Raw genomic sequence first — 20,437 nt, 5'->3', positions numbered from 1 at the left:
AGCCAGATCACGCGTGGGTATAGCGGCGTTTTGAAAATCAGTCATTTGCATTGATACTCTGATTGGTTAGAGATGATCCAATCGCTAAGGACTTTGTTTTGACGTATGCAACGAACATAGAGCAGTGGAAGAATTCAGTTTAAGTCGTCACACAAAATCCTGGCTGCATTTATTGCACATTCAGCAGCTCTGTGATTGAGGTTGTGCTTTAGGGGGTTAGAGGGTTACACCAGCCTTGTTATATGCACCCCTTATTGTTTATTGACTACGGACTGTTTATTTTACAGCTAGTTATACAAGAACATAAACCTAATATGCAAATTGTGTTTTTGTCACTGTGTTACAAAAGGCTTTTTAATTCTGTATGTAGACCAATTCGTTTTTTCTACTTTCATACATAAAGTACAGTGTATAACATAAAATTGTTTATTCTCATGTAAGTAAATTACAAAGTTATTTTCTTGGGTTACAAAATGCAAATAAGATTCCAAAAGTAGAACATTTAGAAACACGCAATTGGGACTCTTTAACCAACTACGTATTTTTCACTCACATACCCCAATCAACTTAAGTTTTCAAATTCCAAGGGCATAAAATGTGCTTTAAGTTGAAAACAATTGGATATACATTAAAAAAACAATTGGGTACAATCAGTTGTATGTAAATGTCTCTAGCCACAATAAAAACAAACTTCTGGACGATATTTATAGGTTTTTGACGGTGGTCCAAATTGATAACTTAACAAAAACTGTAAGTAGGGGGGAAGAAATCTGTAGATAATACAAAACCCTGCATTTTCTGACCTGAACGGACTATTCATAGTTCTCACAGTGGAGTTCAAACTCACACAACACACAACTAGAAACAAAGCACAGAGGGAGCGGTAATGGCCATTATACAAGACGTTGTGTGAGATGATCTCCACTGAGTTATTATTCTGTGAAAACTACACTCTCTTACGTCTGACCTTTCTGCCTGTCCCTCTCCTCAGTGCTGGTTCTTGACTCCCTGAGGTTTGCCACCACCAGGCTTCTTCTCCTGCTGGCCTCTGCCCACTCCTGGCATACCGCGGCCACGGCCTCCAAATACACCTAAACATTGAGCAGGGACATAGAGCATGACCAAAGTTAAGCCACATCAGGAGCACCAGAAAATAATGATTGACACAGCTTATATGATTTCTAGCTACTTTTGAAGCACACACTGTGCCCTAGAAACATTTTTTTTTTTTAACTAGGCAAGCCAGTTAAGAACAAATTCTTATTTTCAATGACGGCCTAGGAACAGTGGGCAGTGGGCACTGCCTTGTTCAGGGGCAGAACGACAGATTTTTACCTTGTCAGCTCGGGGATTCGATCTATCGACCTTTCGGTTACTGGCCCAATGCACTAGGCCACCTGCCACCCCAACTAATATTTAACAATGTAAAGACCGTTTATTATAAAAGCTCAAATGTGGATGCATATGCCTGTCATTGAAATTACAGATCTGCGACACACTGCCTAAATCATAGGCAAATGCACTTTTTTTTGTGTGCCTAATAATGATGTTAGCCTCAGTAAGAATGGGAGGCCAATGTTGGTCTAAGGTTGGGTAGGGGTGAGGTCCGGAAGGGGTCAGTCAACTTCCCTAACTGACATTTCCTGAAACCTAAGCTGTGTTCAAATACTCATACTAACCGCACTATTTTTATTTTTTCCTTTAAACATTTATTTTTTCCTTTTTTTTTAATATTTTTTTTCCACCTTTATTTAACCAGGTAGGCTAGTTGAGAACAAGTTCTCATTTACAACTGCGACCTGGCCAAGATAAAGCATAGCAGTGTGAACAGACAAGAGTTACACATGGAGTAAACAATTAACAAGTCAATAACACAGTAGAATTTGTGTAGTATTTGTGACGTAAATTGAGTATGTAGTATGCTAATTGGGGGCGACAGGTAGCCTAGTGGTTAGAGCGTTGGGCCAGTAACCGAAAGGTTGCTAAATCGAATCCCCGAGCTGACAAGGTAAAAGTCTGTGGTTCTTTCCCTGAACAAGGCAGTTAACCTACGGTTCCTATGCCGTCATTGTAAATAAGAATTTGTTCTTAAATGACTTGCCTAGTTAAATAAAATTGTTCCCAGATATCGTACTAAATTTGCCAAAATACGAAGTATGCAAGCAGTGGACACTATTTACAGTGCCTTGCGAAAGTATTCGGCCCTCTTGAACTTTGCGACCTTTTGCCACATTTCAGGCTTCAAACATAAAGATATAAAACTGTATTTTTTTGTGAAGAATCAACAAGAAGTGGGACACAATCATGAAGTGGAACAACATTTATTGGATATTTCAAACTTTTTTAACAAATCAAAAACTGAAAAATTGGGCATGCAAAATTATTCAGCCCCTTTACTTTCAGTGCAGCAAACTCTCTCCAGAAGTTCAGTGAGGATCTCTGAATGATCCAATGTTGACCTAAATGACTAATGATGATAAATACAATCCACCTGTGTGTAATCAAGTCTCTGTATAAATGCACCTGCACTGTGATAGTCTCAGAGGTCCGTTAAAAGCGCAGAGAGCATCATGAAGAACAAGGAACACACCAGACAGGTCCAAGATACTGTTGTGATCAAGTTTAAAGCCGGATTTGGATACAAAAATATTTCCCAAGCTTTAAACATCCCAAGGAGCACTGTGCAAGCGATAATATTGAAATGGAAGGAGTATCAGACCACTGCAAATCTACCAAGACCTGGCCGTCCCTCTAAACTTTCAGCTCATACAAGGAGAAGACTGATCAGAGATGCAGCCAAGAGGCCCATGATCACTCTGGATGAACTGCAGAGATCTACAGCTGAGGTGGGAGACTCTGTCCATAGGACAACAATCAGTCGTATCTTGCACAAATCTGGCCTTTATGAAAGAGTGGCAAGAAGAAAGCCATTTCTTAAAGATATCCATAAAAAGTGTTGTTTAAAGTTTGCCACAAGCCACCTGGGAGACACACCAAACATGTGGAAGAAGGTGCTCTGGTCAGATGAAACCAAAATTGAACTTTTTGGCAACAATGCAAAACGTTATGTTTGGCGTAAAAGCAACACAGCTGAACACACCATCCCCACTGTCAAACATGGTGGTGGCAGCATCATGGTTTGGGCCTGCTTTTCTTCAGCAGGGACAGAAAAGATGGTTAAAATTGATGGGAAGATGGATGGAGCCAAATACAGGACCATTCTGGAAGAAAACCTGATGGAGTCTGCAAAAGACCTGAGACTGGGACGGAGATTTGTCTTCCAACAAGACAATGATCCAAAACATAAAGCAAAATCTACAATGGAATGGTTCAAAAATAAACATATCCAGGTGTTAGAATGGCCAAGTCAAAGTCCAAACCTGAATCCAATCGAGAATCTGTGGAAAGAACTGAAAACTGCTGTTCACAAATGCTCTCCATCCAACCTCATTGAGCTCAAGCTGTTTTGCAAGGAGGAATGGGAAAAAATTTAAGTCTCTCGATGTGCAAAACTGATAGACATACCCCAAGCGACTTACAGCTGTAATCGCAGCAAAAGGTGGCGCTACAAAGTATTAACTTAAGGGGGCTGAATAATTTTGCACGCCCAATTTTTCAGTTTTTGATTTGTTAAAAAAGTTTGCAATATCCAATAAATGTCATTCCACTTCATGATTGTGTCCCACTTGTTGTTGATTCTTCACAAAAAAATACAGTTTTATATCTTTATGTTTGAAGCCTGAAATGTGGCAAAAGGTCGCAAAGTTCAAGGGGGCCGAATACTTTCGCATGGCACTGTATGTGCTTTTAGGGCCTAAAAAGCAAATTCTTCAGAAAATGCTCATGGCTTCACATTTTCAGATTTGAAGAAAATGGCAGCCCAAGTTCGACGGGGGCGGATACAAATTCATTGCTTTAACTAATGACAAATGTTAAGAAAATGTTGAACAATGTAATAAAGTAATGACTTAGCAAATAAGTTACACGTTATGTTGGCTTACAATTTGTTAGCTACGCTATCTTTACAAACCACCTACCGGTACATACTGCTGTAATGCTATGTTAGCTAGTTACCTAACGAGTAATGTTAACATTAGTTGGCTACTAATACGTCAAACTTGCCAGGCAGTATAAACTATAATCTAACCAACTACCCAATGTTTATTGACTTGATTATTCACGTCATTCTTAGCTAAGTGGTATAGTCGTTGTGCATTCTCAATGGACATTGTTCATTTCTGGCCATCTACTCCGATTTCAGAGCACACTCGTCAGTGTGCCAGAGCGCAATTTACACATTTTCAACACCCGTTGAATATATGGCCAGTGTCAGTAAATGTTGGCCAAAAAATGCGTAATTAAATTGTTGCCAGCATCATAGTTACAGTCACAAACACTCTGGATAACATGAACCAGCCTAACCAGCTCTGCTAAGGCGAGTAAAACGGTCAGAGTAAGGTGTTCTCTCATTTGTGTCTGGAAATAGTTAGCAAGCTAGCCAACGTTATCCAGTTAGCTTGGGTGCTTTACTGTGGTTGTAAGGTCAGAACGATCAGATCAACCCTATTCCTCAAACAGAGCGCGCTCCAAGAGTGAACCACTCTGAAATTGACAATCTGACAACGATCTGGATTTACGAACACCCAGAGCGCACTCTGGCACTCCAGATTGAATTTCCGAACACACCCAAAATCGTAAAATGTCTAGCTAGTCATTTATTATGCTAACAAGCTAGCAATAGGTTGCACGGCAACAAAATCAACTTCCGATAGACAGGCGAAGCGCTAGTACGCTCAACTGAAAGGATATAGTTAGTTTACAGTATACTAAAATTAACTAATAGTATATACTCAAACAATGTATCCAACAAAATAAGTCTTGTTTGATCCTACATTAAATTGAGGTGGTCTCAATGACACCTTCATATATTTCTGGGTAAAATTTAGGGGTAATGATTTTTAGATTTCATAGGTTTCTTTGTGGACAGTCTAGTGAAAATGTGAACTGGCTTCGTAATTTGGTTTGGGGAGAAAATGCTCAATTCAATTACTAGATGCAATGTAGTCTAGTTTATTGTAGACTATTTGAAATATGAAACAACTGAACTAGGCCTATATGAGCTGGTTTCAGATCTCCATCCCTGACCTAATCCATCAAGGTCTGACTACTAGTCTATCATTCACTCAACATGCCTTGTCGTCATTGGTGGACTGACTATTATAACATCATTAGAAGCCTACTGTTGACATACAGATATATCAAGAGGACAGATCAATAACTGATGAATTAACATTGGCCTACTAATCTTTAAACCGTCTAAAATAACTTTCTGTGAAGGACGGTATTAGCGGAACAGCTCTCTGCCATGTCTGTTTCCATCCACACAGGAACATGCTCTAAACTACCACAACACCCATTTATTAATTGATCTCCTGAAGAAGCTATCTTTTTTCCTTTCTTTCTGTGCCCCCAAATGTTTGGATATACTGGTAAAGTTACCAGAGGAGTATACTACAAAGCAGAATCAATGAGTTAGCCAGCTGACTAGCCTAAGTGTTTTTTTTTTTTTAAAGATGAGCTTTAAAAAAATGGGCATGGTCTCTGACTAAACAACCAAAAGCAGAAACATAAGTTTAGCTTTCTTAAATTAATCAGAAAATCTATAGTTATTTCTGGTTGTTCATCAAAGCTAGCTGGCTAACCCATTGATCCTGCTTTGTAGTATACCCCTCAGGTTGTTAGCTAGTTAGCCAATGCAGTAACATGACTGAACAAAGTGTAAACAAATGGTTCAAGGCCTTCGAATAGTTTTATAACGGCCAACTGGTTAATAAATATAAAATTCTGTCACGTCTATCAGCTATAGGAGGCCAAAAATGTTGCGCCAAGCCAGATCATTAGAATTGTTGTAGCTAGAAACAAGCCGTTTTTGCTGTAGCAATTGTGCAACCATGACGCTAACGGATCAGCGCTCACTTTTTTTCTCTAGGGCACTCGGAACCAAATGGTACAGCGAAGCCTAATCATTACAACAATTATCTGGGAGAATTTTTAAAATATATTTTTTAATAGGCGCACTGGTGCTCCCAAATTAAAATTCCAGGTTGCACAGAAAATATTTGGGAGCATATCGAGAGCATGACAAACTATTTCACCTAAGACGAGTGATTTCATACAAAACCAGATTTTTAAAAGACAATGATTTCAGGGATTTTCACAAAATGCATCTCATAGAACGAGATCCCACTCAGAAACTTTGATATGCCCATTGAGCAGTGGTAATCAAAATGTATTTGGCACATGCTTCGTAAACAACAGGCGTAGAACAGTGAAATGATTACATACAGCCCTTAACAATGTAGAGTCAAAAAAAGAGCCTTCATAGACAAATGACACAAGGAATAAATACAAAATGATTAACGACATTATATCTATATATATATATATATATGACACACATACACACAGCACCAGTCAAAAGCTTGGACAAACCTACTCATTCAAGGGTTTTTCTTTATTTTTTCACTATTTGCTAATAGTGAAGACATAAAAAATATAACACATATGGAACCCTGTAGTAACCAAAAAAGTGTTAAACAAATATATAAAATATATTTTGATTTTAGATTCAACAAAGTAACCACCCTTTACCTTGACAGCTTTGCACACTCTTGGCATTCTCTCAACCAGCTTCACCTGGAATGCTTTTCCAACACTCTTGAAGGAGTTCCCACATATGCTGAGAACTTGTTGGCTGCTTTTCCTTCACTCTGCGGTCCAACTCATCCCAAACGATCTCAGTTGGGTTGAGGTCAGGTGATTGAGAGGCCAGGTCATCTGATGCAGCACTCTATCACTCTCCTTCTTGGACAAATAGCCCTTACACAGACTGGATGCGTGTTTTGGGTCATTGTCCTGTTGAAAAACAAATAGTAGTCCCACTAAGCGCAAACCAGATGGGATGGCCCATCGCTGCAGAATGCCGTGGTAGCCATGCTGGTTAAATGTGCCTTGAATTCTAAATAAATCACAGACAGTGTCACAAGCAAAGCACCTCCACACCACCCCCTCCATGCTTCACGGTGGAACCACACATGGAGATCGATTCACCTACTCTGCGTCTCACGGCTGGAACCAAAGTCTCTTCTCATTGGTATCCTTTAGTAGTGGTTTCCTTGCAGAAATTCGACCATAAAAGGCCTGATTGACGCAGTCTCCTCTGAACAGCTGATGTTGAGATATGTCTGTCAAATATATTTAGATTTGTTTCAACACTTTTTTGCGTACTACATGATTCCATCGTTTTGATGTCTTCACCATTATTTTACAATGTAGAAAATAGTCAAAATAAAGAAAAACCCTGTAATGAGTTGGTGTCCAAACCTTTGACTGGTACACTAATATACACTGCTCAAAAAATAAAGGGAAAACTTAAACAACACAATGTAACTCCAAGTCAATCACACTTCTGTGAAATCAAACTGTCCACTTAGGAAGCAACACTGATTGACAATAAATGTCACATGCTGTTGTGCAAATGGAATAGAAAACAGGTGGAAATTATAGGCAATTAGAAAGACACCCCCAATAAAGGAGTGGTTCTGCAGGTGGTGACCACAGACCACTTCTCAGTTCCTATGCTTCCTGGCTGATGTTTTGGTCACGTTTGAATGCTGGCGGTGCTTTCACTCTAGTGGTAGCATGAGACGGATTCTACAACCCACACAAGTGGCTCAGGTAGTGCAGCTCATCCAGGATGGCACATCAATGCGAGCTGTGGCAAGAAGGTTTGCTGTGTCTGTCAGCGTAGTGTCCAGAGCATGGAGGCGCTACCAGGAGACGTGGAGGAGGCCGTAGGAGGGCAACAACCCAGCAGCAGGACCGCTACCTCCGCCTTTGTGCAAGGAGGAGCACTGCCAGAGCCCTGCAAAATGACCTCCAGCAGGCCACAAATGTGCATGTGTCTGCTCAAACGGTCAGAAACAGACTCCATGAGTGTGGTATGAGGGCCCGACGTCCACAGGTGGAGGTTGTGCTTACAGCCCAACACCGTGCAGGACGTTTGGCATTTGCCAGAGAACACCAAGATTGGCAAATTCGCCACTGGCGCCCTGTGCTCTTCACAGATGAAAGCAGGTTCACACTGAGCACATGTGACAGACGTGACAGTCTGGAGACGCCGTGGAGAACGTTCTGCTGCCTGCAACATCCTCCAGCATGACCGGTTTGGCGGTGGGTCAGTCATGGTGTGGGGTGGCATTTATTTGGGGGGCCGCACAGCCCTCCATGTGCTCGCCAGAGGTAGCCTGACTGCCATTAGGTATCGAGATGAGATCCTCAGACCCCTTGTGAGACCATATGCTGGTGTGGTTGGCCCTGGGTTCCTCCTAATGCAAGACAATGCTAGACCTCATATGGCTGGAGTGTGTCAGCAGTTCCTGCAAGAGGAAGGCATTGATGCTATGGACTGGCCCGCCCGTTCCCCAGACCTGAATCCAATTGAGCAAATCTGGGACATCATGTCTTGCTCCATCCACCAACGCCAAGTTGCACCACAGACTGTCCAGGAATTGGCGGATGCTTTAGTCCAGGTCTGGGAGGAGATCCCTCAGGAGACCATCCGCCACCTCATCAGGCGCATGCCCAGGCGTTGTAGGGAGGTCATACAGGCACGTGGAGGCCACACACACTACTGAGCCTCATTTTGACTTGTTTTAAGGACATTACATCAAAGTTGGATCAGCCTGTAGCGTGGTTTTCCACTTTAATTTTGAGTGTGACTCCAAATCCAGACCTCCATGGGTTGATAAAATTGATTTCCATTGATAATTTTTGCGTGATTTTGTTGTTGCCAAGAAACTGTAGATCTCGTACAATAATTTGCAAATAAAATCATTGAAAATCCTACAATGTGATTTTCTGGATTTTTTTTCTCATTTTGTCTGTCATAGTTGAAGTGTACATTTGAGGAAAATTACAGGCCTCTCATCTTTTTAAGTGGGAGAACTTGCACAATTGGTGGCTGACTAAATACTTTTTTGCCCCACTGTGTGTGTGTGTGTGTGTGATATATATATACTATGTTTACTTAGCTCATAAATATAAGTCCCAATTGCGTCACACTACCAGCACCTCAACCAAATGTTACCCATTTGCCTCCCCAGAAAGAGAGGTTCCATCTTACCTCTACCTGCTCCTGCTCCTCCCCCTCGGCCCTTGCCCTGCTGTTTGTTCTGCTGCATGCCTCCTCGCCCGCGGCCCTTGGACACCACCTCCTCCTTTACCATGTCAATGATTTCATCAGGGATACGCAGGTACTTTATGGTGCTTCCTCTGATGTAACACTCGGGCATCCTCCAAAACTTATCTCCATCCTAAACGATAGGAGTGAATGGGATTAGGGGAGAATTTCAGCATTAGTCTTGGTAGAAGCACTCTTAAAAGCTGAATCTTTTGACTGTCAATAGTGCCATCTTGTGGCTAGACATGGACATTTTTCTGATAGTTGATTTGTGAAAAAGAGAGCAATGTAGCCTCTTCATTCACGGCTGTCACGTAAGCAACCATATACATATTTCAGATCAGTGGTCACAACTCTTGAGTGTCGACAAGTACTTATAGACAAACCCTTTACCCTCGAGGTGCAGATGACTTCTCGTAAGTTGATATTCATCCAGTTGTCACAACTGACCAAGTGCCCGTTGTACGTCTCTCCATTCTTCAACTCCACCAGCTGAGGAGCATAGGCATGAGTAAGAAATCAAAGTGATGTGGTTTCATGTTTGTACCACAAAAACCAATGACCACATTTACATGAACAACCGTGAGAAACTCACATGACTCAAGAAACAAAGTAAGAGTAAAATATCACAAAAACTTAAGACTAGTTGAATTCATCCTTACCATAGGGTGGTTCTGTGCAGTCTTCAGCAGAGATAGAGGTAGCTGTGAATTTCAATGTTTTTTTAAAGTCATTGCGCATGTTGTCTTGCTCGCTAGCTAACACATGATTAAATTAGCTAGCTAGCTTTGAAAAGGTTTGCTAACTAGTTGGTATGATAGCAAACTATACTGAACAAAAATATAAACGCAACAATTTCAAAGAATTTACTGAGTTAGTTCATATCAGGAAATCAGTCAATTAAAAAAGTCATTAGGCCCTAATCTATGGATTTCACATGACTGGAAATACAGATATGCATCTGTTGGTCCCAGACACCTTTATAAAAAAGGTAGTGACAACCGCCATTTGCCTCATGCAGCGCGGCGGCTCCTTCACAGAGTTGATCAGGCTGTTGATTGTGGCCTGTGGAATGTTGTCCCACTCCTCTTCAATGGCTGTAAAAAGTCACGGGAACTGGAACACGCTATTGTACATGTCGAACCAGAGCATCCCAAACATGCTCAATAGGCCATGAAAGAACTGGGACATTTTCAGCTTCCAGGAATTGTGTACAGCCCTTGTGACATGGGGATGTGCACTATTATGCTGAAACATTAGATGATGGCGGCAGATGAATGGCACAACAATGGGCCTCGGGATCTAGTCAAGGTATCTCTGTGCATTCAAATTGCCATAGATAAAATGCAATTGTGTTCTTTGTCCGTAGCTTATGCCTGCCTATACCATAACCCCACCACCACAGGGCACTCTGTTCACAACGTTGACATCAGTAAACTGCTCGCTCACACAATGCTATATACGTGGTCAGCAGTTGTGTGGCTGGTTGGACGACCTGCCAAATTCTCTAAAATTACATTTGAGGCAGCTTATAGCAAGGGTTCCCAAACTTGGTCCTGGGGCCCCCCCTGGATGCACGTTTAGTTTTGCTGTAGCACTACACTGCTGATTCACATAATCAAAGCTTGATGATGAGATGGTTATTTGAATCAGTTGTGTAGTGCTAGGGCAAAAACTAAAACGTGCACCGGGGGGTGGGGAGAAGAGACACCCCAGGACTGTTTGGTGGACATTCCTGCAGTCTGTGTGCCAAATGCACACTCTCTCAAAGACATCTGTGGCATTGTGTTGTGACAAAACTGCACATTTTAGAGTCGCCTTTTTTTGTCCCTAGCACAAGGTGCACCTGTCTAGTGATCATACTGTTTTATCAGTTTCTTCATATGCCACACCTGTCAAGTGGATGGATTATCTTGGCAAATGAAAAATGCACACTATGGGATGTAAACAAATTTGTGCACAACATTTGAGAGAAATAAGCTTTTTGTGCTTATTGGACATTTCTGGGATACTTCATTTCAGCTCATGGAACCTACACTTTACATGATGCGTTTATATTGTTTGTTTAGTGTAGTTAACTAGCTAGATCAAATTTGACTTGAAATGCAAACCATGTGTTTAGACACTATAACAAACATATGTCAATGTTTTAACTAGATTACGATTATATTTTTAGTTAGCTATTAGCTAGCATTAACACAATGAGTTAACCATTTAGCTACGTTCATGTTACGTTACAGTAGCTAACTATCCAAGCTGCATGGTAAACAAAACAACCACGTTTTTGTGCTCGAGCTATTCCACGGTCCCACACATAATAGTCCTCATATTACTGTAACCCGAAAAAACATATACTTACCATTATAACAGATTATATTACAAACTATCCGGTCAACTGAACGTATTGTATTTTGTTTGCTAATGCTAACTACGTTGGACGGAAGTTGTCGCCAAAATGTGTTTCTACCATGCGTCATTACGTCAGACTCACCAAGAAAAAAAATACGCAAAAAGCACAGAAACAGATGACTGATCAACTGTGAAAGGACAGCAAAATCCCAGACAGCTGCATTCCTGGTAAAATTTAGAATAACAAACGAAAACATTCACTACAGCTAAGAAAAATATGGACAATAGTAACCAAACTGTTGTTGTAACAGGTTAGTGGGCTTTCCTCTACTTGCTCGACTGTACGTAGTTTCTAGCTCGACAAAGCCAACTAGGGAGTGCATGTGAAGAATGTTACTCTGTTGAAAAGTTGTGTGAAGGACATGCAGCTGAGTTGTCCAAATAGTTGCAGTTTGTTATTTGTAAAATGGCATACATTCCTTCAAAGTGTTTGTCAAATTGGCAATCATTTGTTTCTTGTATTCCAAAATAATATGCCTATGGATAACTGCCTATGGACATAATTGCATAACTTTAGGAACGTGTCATGCATGGTATGACCTACTTGACCCTGTATGTAGCAGAATCAAATTGAAGTTGTAATATTTCAGACCTCCAGACATGCACTTGTTAGGCAATTTGGCTAATTTTTAATGTCTTCCTTGTGTTTAGCAAAATTCTAGTTTCAATAAACATTTGCTTTACATACTAGCATTAAACAGAATTGTGAAACTTTTAGGGTGTTTTCAAATACTCCGCTTTTTAAAAGACATTATCTCAGTTCTCTTTAAAGTGAATTGGGGTAAAACATTTAAATGAAATAAAAATAACCCAGTTCTCTTTGTAGTCACACTACCCTTGCCTTTGAATGAGGACTCAACTATTTTTTTCCAGTACACTTCACCTATTTTGTGGACTGAGTCCTCTTTGCACTCACATTGCTATGTTTAGAAAGGAATCAAGATATTTTTTTCCAATATGCCCTCTGTGTTTTTACAAAGTGCAGGACAATCCATTCAATCAGAATTGTGTTATTGGACAACTAGATATACATACTTTTTGGAAGCTAATAATTGCATTTAATTAAAATATGAGACATAATAATTGTAATTAGAAGATACTATTAACATGTACATTGTATTGCTAACATAATAAATAGCAGAATAATAACTGCAGATTTAAATAATGCTGTAATTGAAAATTGTACACCCAATATAGGCGACTGCCCCTTTATTAGCTAGAATTTATTTTTGTACCTTACAGTATGTTGTTATTCTCACCAAATGATGTTGTCTTCTCACACTTTTCAAAATGCACAACCAAATAAGCATTTTATGAAGCTCTCAGCCTATAGATAGCATATTGCAAACAAATAATCTTGAACTAAAAACACACATTTTGTCATTTGTGTCGCTAATCAGTAAAAAAAAAAAAAAAAAAAAAAAAAATCTGCGAACCTGCATGTAATCTTCTCTCTTTTGTGGCACCAATGTGATGGATTATGGCAGGGAAATCTGTGTTGCAGTATTCAAGTGTGTGGTGTGGGAATAATGACAGACGAACCTGGGGAGCTTTGTGTTCACATTTCCCTAAAAGAGGGAACCGGACCACGGAATTCAAGCGAACCGCTTCAGGGGCTCTTTTGAGGTGTCTGACTTCCTTTGGAGTGTTCACAGTGCACAACAAATGTTGCAAACCGTGCTGAGTTCACAAAAATTGTCTGAAAGGGACCAAGTGTGAAAACACCCGAATTCTCCTGTCTCCCAGACACAAAGGCCAGTTGAACACGGGATGGCCTGATAAAAGATGTTAGATTGCCTGGGAACAGAGGGCCTCACAAAAGAGCTGGCCAGCAGCTGCCGACCCCACGCTCACTCCTTTTCACCTTCCTGCCAGACAGACAGATAGATCCCTGTGTCCCCAAGGGAACACACCAGCCCATTAATTTCACAGGGATTCAGAGTGATGTCTCAACGTTACTGCAGCTACACTCACACATTTATAAACACATCATATAAAGTGAGCATTTTATTGAATTGTGCATATTTCTTTAGTGTCCCTTCGAGCGTGGGTTCTTAGGACAGTTATTTCCCTTCAAGCAAATGTATTGCCAAGCAATCCTATAAGTAAGCTTCAATCTCAAGTTAATTGAGTCTGCTATTTTAGTTTAATACTTTTAATTTTTATAAATGCTGCCATATTTTGCAGGGTTTGAGCCATTTGGAGAGCACACTATTAATGCCAGTTGGGTAGCAGTCCAGGTATGTATATTTAGCATATTTCACGTAGGCTATATTGAATTAATTTGTCTTTATAACTATGAGGATGAGTTTATTTCCCTGACAATAACACAAAACTGCATACCTTGTTCATGCTCAGCCTGTTTTGGTAGAACACATTAGTTGTCATGGGATCTCCATTCAGAAAATGTTTTCTTACACGTTCTATAATGTGAGAGAATCATTATAGGGCCAAAGTGGTGGTGTGGGGCTGTATTGGGAAATGTGATGGGGACAATGGTTGTCAGGGTGTCTAGACAGACTTGATAAGGATATTCAAATCAAACAAAGGGCTGCTTTGTGGCTGTGGTCAATCACGCCACTTTTAAATGTTTATGGGAACTGGCCTGGTAGCCATGGCCAGTTGTTCTGTAGCAAATTATAGAGCCAGTTGTGAACATTACACTTTAGAAATGTTGTCTCCTCCAGAAATGTTCAATCTTTTCCTATTTGTGCTTTCCCAACTTGTATTTTCAGGATATCATCCAATCATATTTCTGTTGTGCATATTTTTTTATGGACTGAATAGACAAAGTAAAGATGTTAGACATTTCCTTGTGGTCATGTTACAACATTTCTATTTATTTTAAAAGCAATGAGTTTCAAAATAATGTGAAGACATTTCTATTATCTTTTATGAATATGAATCACCTGTCTACTCTTCTCTTTGTTTTAAGGAACTGAAGAAGCTGGGCCTGGGAAAGGACATAGACCTGCATGTGTATGAGGTGCCTGTCGACTACCAGGCAGTCCAGAGTTTGATTCCATCACTATGGAAGCAGTATCATCCCCAGGTAAGAAGGCAATGAATGGGTCCCTATCTCCTTTCCTGCTGGTCAATTATGCACCTTAATATGCACCATATTTGAATTTGTTTGTTTTGTATCCTTCTCTGCACGGGGAATCAGTTAGTGGTCCATGTTGGAGTCTCAGGTATGGCCACCACCGTTACCTTAGAGAAATGTGGCCGTAACCATGGCTACAAGGGTCTGGACAACAGCCGCTTCTGTCCCCATTCTCAGTGTTGCATTGAGGGGGGCCCAGACTGCATTGACTCGGTTATCGACATGGAATCGGTCTGCAAAAGAGTGACAGCCTCTGGACTAGGAGTAGCAGTCTCCGTATCAAAAGATGCTGGCAGGTAAGCATCCTCCTCCTGTATGCTTTTGTGTTTGCGACATTGCTAATAAAATCAATGTGCATGCATACACCTGTATTTCAAAGAAAGTTGTAGGCCTATTTTTTTCCCCCCACATATCTTACTGTAGAACCACCACTTAGAACCATTATATTAATTCCTGTGTCTTTCCTGACAGATACCTCTGTGACTTCACCTACTACACCTCTCTGTACCTGAGCCATGGGCACTCCGCATTCATCCACGTGCCTCCCATAGAGAAGCCTTATAGTGGAGTGGACTTGGGTAGGGCCCTCCAAGCCATCATACAAGAGATGTTGGACATGCTCGACCAAACCGAAGAGAAGATCCACTGCCAGTGTGTGCACTAATTTACCTGTGAAAGCCAACTGCCTTTAACCCCTTACACACAAGAGAGATTATGCACTTAACCACAACTAGCCAAACAATGTTTTTGTTTCATTACCTCTTCTGGTGCAAATTCAAAGATGGCAACCATACAGACACTTCCAGTTGACTTATTTCACAGCCATTTTGTCACATTCTTCATTGCTGTTTCCTCAAGCTCTTGACCTGGCCCATTTTTTTAAAATCTTAATGGTTATGATGAGGTGAGTAAAGCTGGTTTGGTGTAACGAGCTTTCCCCACATTCTGTTGACACAGAAGAGATTGAGCAAGACGATTTGAACTGGAATAACAGGAATTGACAGAAGTGAGCCACATGCTTGTTCTAAGAGCGCTACTCTTTTTGAATCTGTTGAGAAGCTTCCATGGTTTTGACTCTTTATCCATACTTACACTGCTATCTCAGAAACAGGGTTAGTGTATGGAATAGCCCTTTTTTGCATCAACTCAATGTACAAGTTCCACATTATTTATTGTTATCTATCTAGTTATTTAAGGGGAATTTCTGTCTTTGGTTGTTATTCATCATATCTTGGAAGGAGTTATTTTTGTAACCAGCTTTTTCATTAAAGTCTTAGGCGTCCACTTGTTGGTGCTACTTAAGTCATGCTAGTACTTCCTGGATTTGATGTATATGAAATGCCCGGCCTTTTCCTCTCCACTCACCAACAAAACCAGCGAAATACAACTTCTGATAAGGATAAAGAAGGACTTCTCACCTCTTTCTTTTTTATGCTGTGGGTCTAGCCAGCTTCCAGGTCTACAGGGCTGATCGTGTCCCGAAGCAGTGCAATAAATCCAAAGGAGGTGGTTTGTGTTTCTACTTCACCCAATGCTGGTGCAATGATGACACTTCTAAGTCTCCAGATCTGGAATCCATTTTCATCCACTGCAAACCTTTTTCCTCAGCCATTCTGGCCGGAGTCTATATCGCGCCGAGCACCTGTGCACACACAGAGAAACATCTCCTGGCTGATCAGATCACAGAGGTGGAAAAAGAAGACCCAGATTCTACTTTGACCATCAATGGGGGGATTTTAACCATACCAGCCTACAACAGGAACTTCCCAGATACAAACACTTGGTGAAATGTTCAACAAGTCAAGAAAACAATTCTGGACCATGTTTACAGCACTTTTAAAGGGACATACCATGCTGTCTCCCATGCTCCCTAAGGGAACTCAGACCATGTGATGCTACACCTCATCCCTGCATACAGACATAAACTAAAAACTGCCAAGCCTGTCAAACATGCGGAAATAGACTGACGAGGCCATTGGGAAGTGAAAGCACTGCCTAGACAACACAAATTGGAACATATTCAAGGACAGCAAAGCCAACATACACGACTACACAGACAGATACACTGATGTAGGATGTGAATGTGAGGAGAACTACATACCATCCAAATACTTTTCTATCACACCTCAACGACAAGCCATGGGTCACTGGTGAGCTTAGGGCTCTCCACAGTGCCGAAGAGCAAGACCAGGGTACTCTATAGAGGTCAAGAAAAAGCTACTCTCAGGAATGAAGGCAGCCAAACAGCAGTACAAAGACAGGCTAGAGCAACTGCTCGTCTGTCTGGAAAGGACTGAAAGAAATTTCCAACTAGAAACCTAAAGCTACAAACCCTAACCCCTCACTGCCGAATAAACTAAACTAGTTCTACTGCAGATTTGACACACCCTCCACCTACCCCTCCTTGCCACTTCCCCCTCTCACCCATCTACCCCACCCCTCCCCTCCCCATTTCTCTCCAGGCTCCTCTCTCCTCTACTTAATACTTAAGTCTATTGACGCACACGTGCATCAATCTAAGTAATACAATTTTAAAAATCATCATCCCCAATTTTTTACATGGGTTACGTCTCAATCCACCGCATCCGCCTATGGCGGCCTTTCCGTATCTGCGGTGGAAGGTAACAGAGCTAGAGCTGTCAGACCATGAGACATCCCGAAAAATCTAGCTTCTCACAAAAACGTCTGTAGCTTCCGAACGGTTTGGCCTACAAACTATAATAACCACTCAATGGAAAGGGGAGACTCTCACAAACACAATGGTATTCTCCTGTGTCACGGGACCTGTCTTAAGATACTTCCATTCATTTGTATGGGTTATGGGAGTAGTTTTGTGACAACAGAAATAAGAGGTTAAATGTGTATCCAACCTTCAAAACCTTATTCCTTTATGATTTTTTTTCAGATTATTTTTTTTTGTTGCCATTTATGAATGTTTATTCAATGCGTTTCTATGGGATATAGTAATGGCCAAGTTCAATATTTTATCAACACATTTTTTTTTTTTTTTAATGTTTACACCTAAAGGTGTGCTAAAATTCAAAATCAAATAGCTAAATGATCCATGGTATGACCATCTTAAAACAATTCCACGTGTTATGTCAGCTTAGTAACCTTCCCCTCAAATGGCTTAGTTATTTAAGGTTTAAAGCACTGCACAGACCAGCTCTCCCGTTTTCACTGACCATATTCAACCAGTCATTAGAGCAATGCACTGTTCCTGCCTGTTTCAAATCTTCCATCATTGTTACAGTCCCAAAAAAACCTAAATGTGTCCTGCCTGAACTTTTACAGACCTGCAGTGCTCACCTCGGTAATCATGAAAACCTTTCAGCGCCTGGTACTGTCCTATCTCAAAACCATCACTGACGCCTCCCTCAACCCACTGCAGTTTGCCTACAGAGCTGACAGGTCTGTGGACGACACTGTCGAAATGGGCCAACACTACATCCTCAAACACATCGATAACCCATAGACATATACAAGGACATAGTTTGTGGACTTTAGCTCTGCTTTCATTACATTATCTCAGAACTGCTACAAGACAAACTGTCCTAGCTGAACGTGTCCAGCTCCATCTATCAGTGGACTACTGACTTCCTAACCAACAGGACGCAACACGTGAAGCTGGGAAAACACCTCTCGGACTCTTTATCCCTCAGCACCAGGGTGCCGCAAGGATGCGTGCTCTCACCTGTACTCTACTCACTTTGCACTTCTAACAACGCATCTGTCAAACTACTCAAGTTTGCAGATGACGCCACTCTGGTCGATCTCATCACCGACGGCGATGAGTACATGTACCGTGGAGAGGTCAACCAACTAGTGGCCTGGTGCAGTCAAAATAACCTGGAACTCAACACAGACAAAACCGTGGAAATGGTGGTTGACTTAAGAAAACGCCCCCCACCATCTCCCCCCTAGAGATTGTTGGCTCAGCTGTTAGCATGGCTGAATCATTCAAATTCCTGGGGACCATCATCTCCCACAACCTCAAATTGGAGGACAACATCACAGAGGTCACCAAGAAGGCACACCAGTGGATGTACTACTTGCAGCAGCAAAACACAATCTCCCACCCAAACATTATCCGGTTTTAAGCATCAATCGTTGAGTCCATCCTTCATCTCCTCCATCACTGTCTGGTTTGGGTCTGCCCACTGCAAGGGCAAACTGCAACACATACCCAAAACGTCTTGCCACCTGAATAGTTTCTTCCCCCAGGCTGTGGCCCTCACCAACCGGCTATCTGGCCCATAGAGACTAAAGCACTATGCACTCTATGCTGCACACCGCATCAGGCCATCTCTGATTTGTATACAAAATAACTGCATTTCACTCTGTCCAGCTCTCTGCATTTAGATAGATTCATACTGTAAATGTGTACATCCACTGTATATCAATAATATACCCACTGTACATTTGTATATCTGCTCATTCTCTATGTTCACTTTACCTAGTTGTATATAATGTGTGTAAACTTTGTTGTCTGTATTCTGTCTCTAAATGTTGTCTATCACAAGCAGCTGGCACCATATCACCAAGTACAACTCTGAGTATTTGTAAATGTACATAGTGAATAAAGGTGATTCTGATGGTGCTTTCATAAGGTGTTTTGCTGGATTTATATGTTGTATAGAAATGTTTAATGTACCTGAAAAATTTTCTGTAGAGCAGACTTTAATTTTTTTTTAAAGTGAACTGCATATTGTGTTTTCATATCCCCCCCAACGTTATCTAAACTTTTGTTTGTTGTTTTTCTTTGGGGGGGGAAAACAGCAATTTTAGATAGTTTCTCTTACTTGCAAAAGCCAAATGCTGCTCGTTTACATGGATTTCTTATTGTTTCTTGAGTATTTTTATAAGAAGTTGTAGTTGTGCCTTTTACTACGGTTATTTTATATCAGGGAACGGTTTGGTTCTATCTCATATTTTCAAGTCTGTGGGCCCAACTTTGATTGATAGCTGTATGGCGATGTTTGAAGTTCAATGAACTTCATCAGATCAGTATGCTTATCTCAGCCGAGGATTTCATTTGATGAAGTGGGCAGGTAGGCAGCCAGGTGAGAATTGGACCCAGTTCTTGCATTTCTGTAGCACTTTCTTTTTTACTTTATTGAATGAATTGTTTTGGATGTTTCAGCTTTATGAACATCATTGAGCTAGTTTAGTTTTGTTCTTGTATTTTTGTCATAACACAGTATTTGTTTTCACTTGTCTCCCATTACGGCTTCTTCCCGTGTTGTATCTATATTTTAAAAGACATGTCATACCTCTCGTGGTACAACCACATAATAACATACAGTAACTGATCCAGATGAATTGTATCTTCTTCCCAGAACAACTGTCATAAGCAATTTCGTTACCTAAAATATGTTTTGTGTTTACTGGGTATTTGAGTGTTCATGGACTGTATCCATGGAGATTTGTCTTTGTGTTGTTTATGTGTTCCTTTACACTGTCACATACTGGTTATTACATATGTGATTAAATTGTGACTATACTCACAGATGTGAAAGCCTATGTCCCCAAATGCTTGTTGAGGTGACCAATTTCCTTACTCTACTCTTCTGACCTGTGTAATAATGGAAAGGGCTGTAGAATATTCACTAGGTTACTATTTAGAAATAAACTTCCGCCATACATCGATCCCAGTATGCCTAACATCTACCTACATCTACCAA

General features: G+C 40.9%; 2 protein-coding genes across 2 annotated transcripts; one reads left to right on the top strand and one right to left on the bottom strand.

Moving 5' to 3' along the window:
- Positions 1 to 412: 412 nt before the first annotated feature.
- Positions 413 to 11,724, bottom strand: LOC139409063 (LSM4 homolog, U6 small nuclear RNA and mRNA degradation associated). The gene is made up of 5 exons (XM_071153736.1): positions 11,601 to 11,724; positions 9,904 to 9,945; positions 9,635 to 9,733; positions 9,185 to 9,374; positions 413 to 1,091 (listed from the first exon to the last, which is right to left on the bottom strand). The coding sequence occupies exons 1-5, from the start codon at positions 11,601 to 11,603 to the stop codon at positions 988 to 990; spliced, it is 438 nt and encodes a 145-aa protein (XP_071009837.1). The 5' UTR covers positions 11,604 to 11,724; the 3' UTR covers positions 413 to 987.
- LOC139409062 (pyroglutamyl-peptidase 1-like) lies at positions 11,720 to 20,402 on the top strand. The gene is made up of 5 exons (XM_071153735.1): positions 11,720 to 11,901; positions 13,838 to 13,890; positions 14,586 to 14,702; positions 14,817 to 15,049; positions 15,225 to 20,402. Exons 1-5 carry the CDS (start codon positions 11,868 to 11,870, stop codon positions 15,415 to 15,417), a joined length of 630 nt encoding a protein of 209 aa, XP_071009836.1. The 5' UTR covers positions 11,720 to 11,867; the 3' UTR covers positions 15,418 to 20,402.
- Positions 20,403 to 20,437: the final 35 nt, after the last annotated feature.

The sequence above is a fragment of the Oncorhynchus clarkii genome, chromosome 5, assembly GCF_045791955.1.
Source record: "Oncorhynchus clarkii lewisi isolate Uvic-CL-2024 chromosome 5, UVic_Ocla_1.0, whole genome shotgun sequence".
Lineage (NCBI taxonomy): Eukaryota > Metazoa > Chordata > Actinopteri > Salmoniformes > Salmonidae > Oncorhynchus > Oncorhynchus clarkii.
The sequence above is the reverse complement of the archived record's forward strand: the minus strand, read 5'-3'. Positions and strand labels throughout refer to the sequence as shown.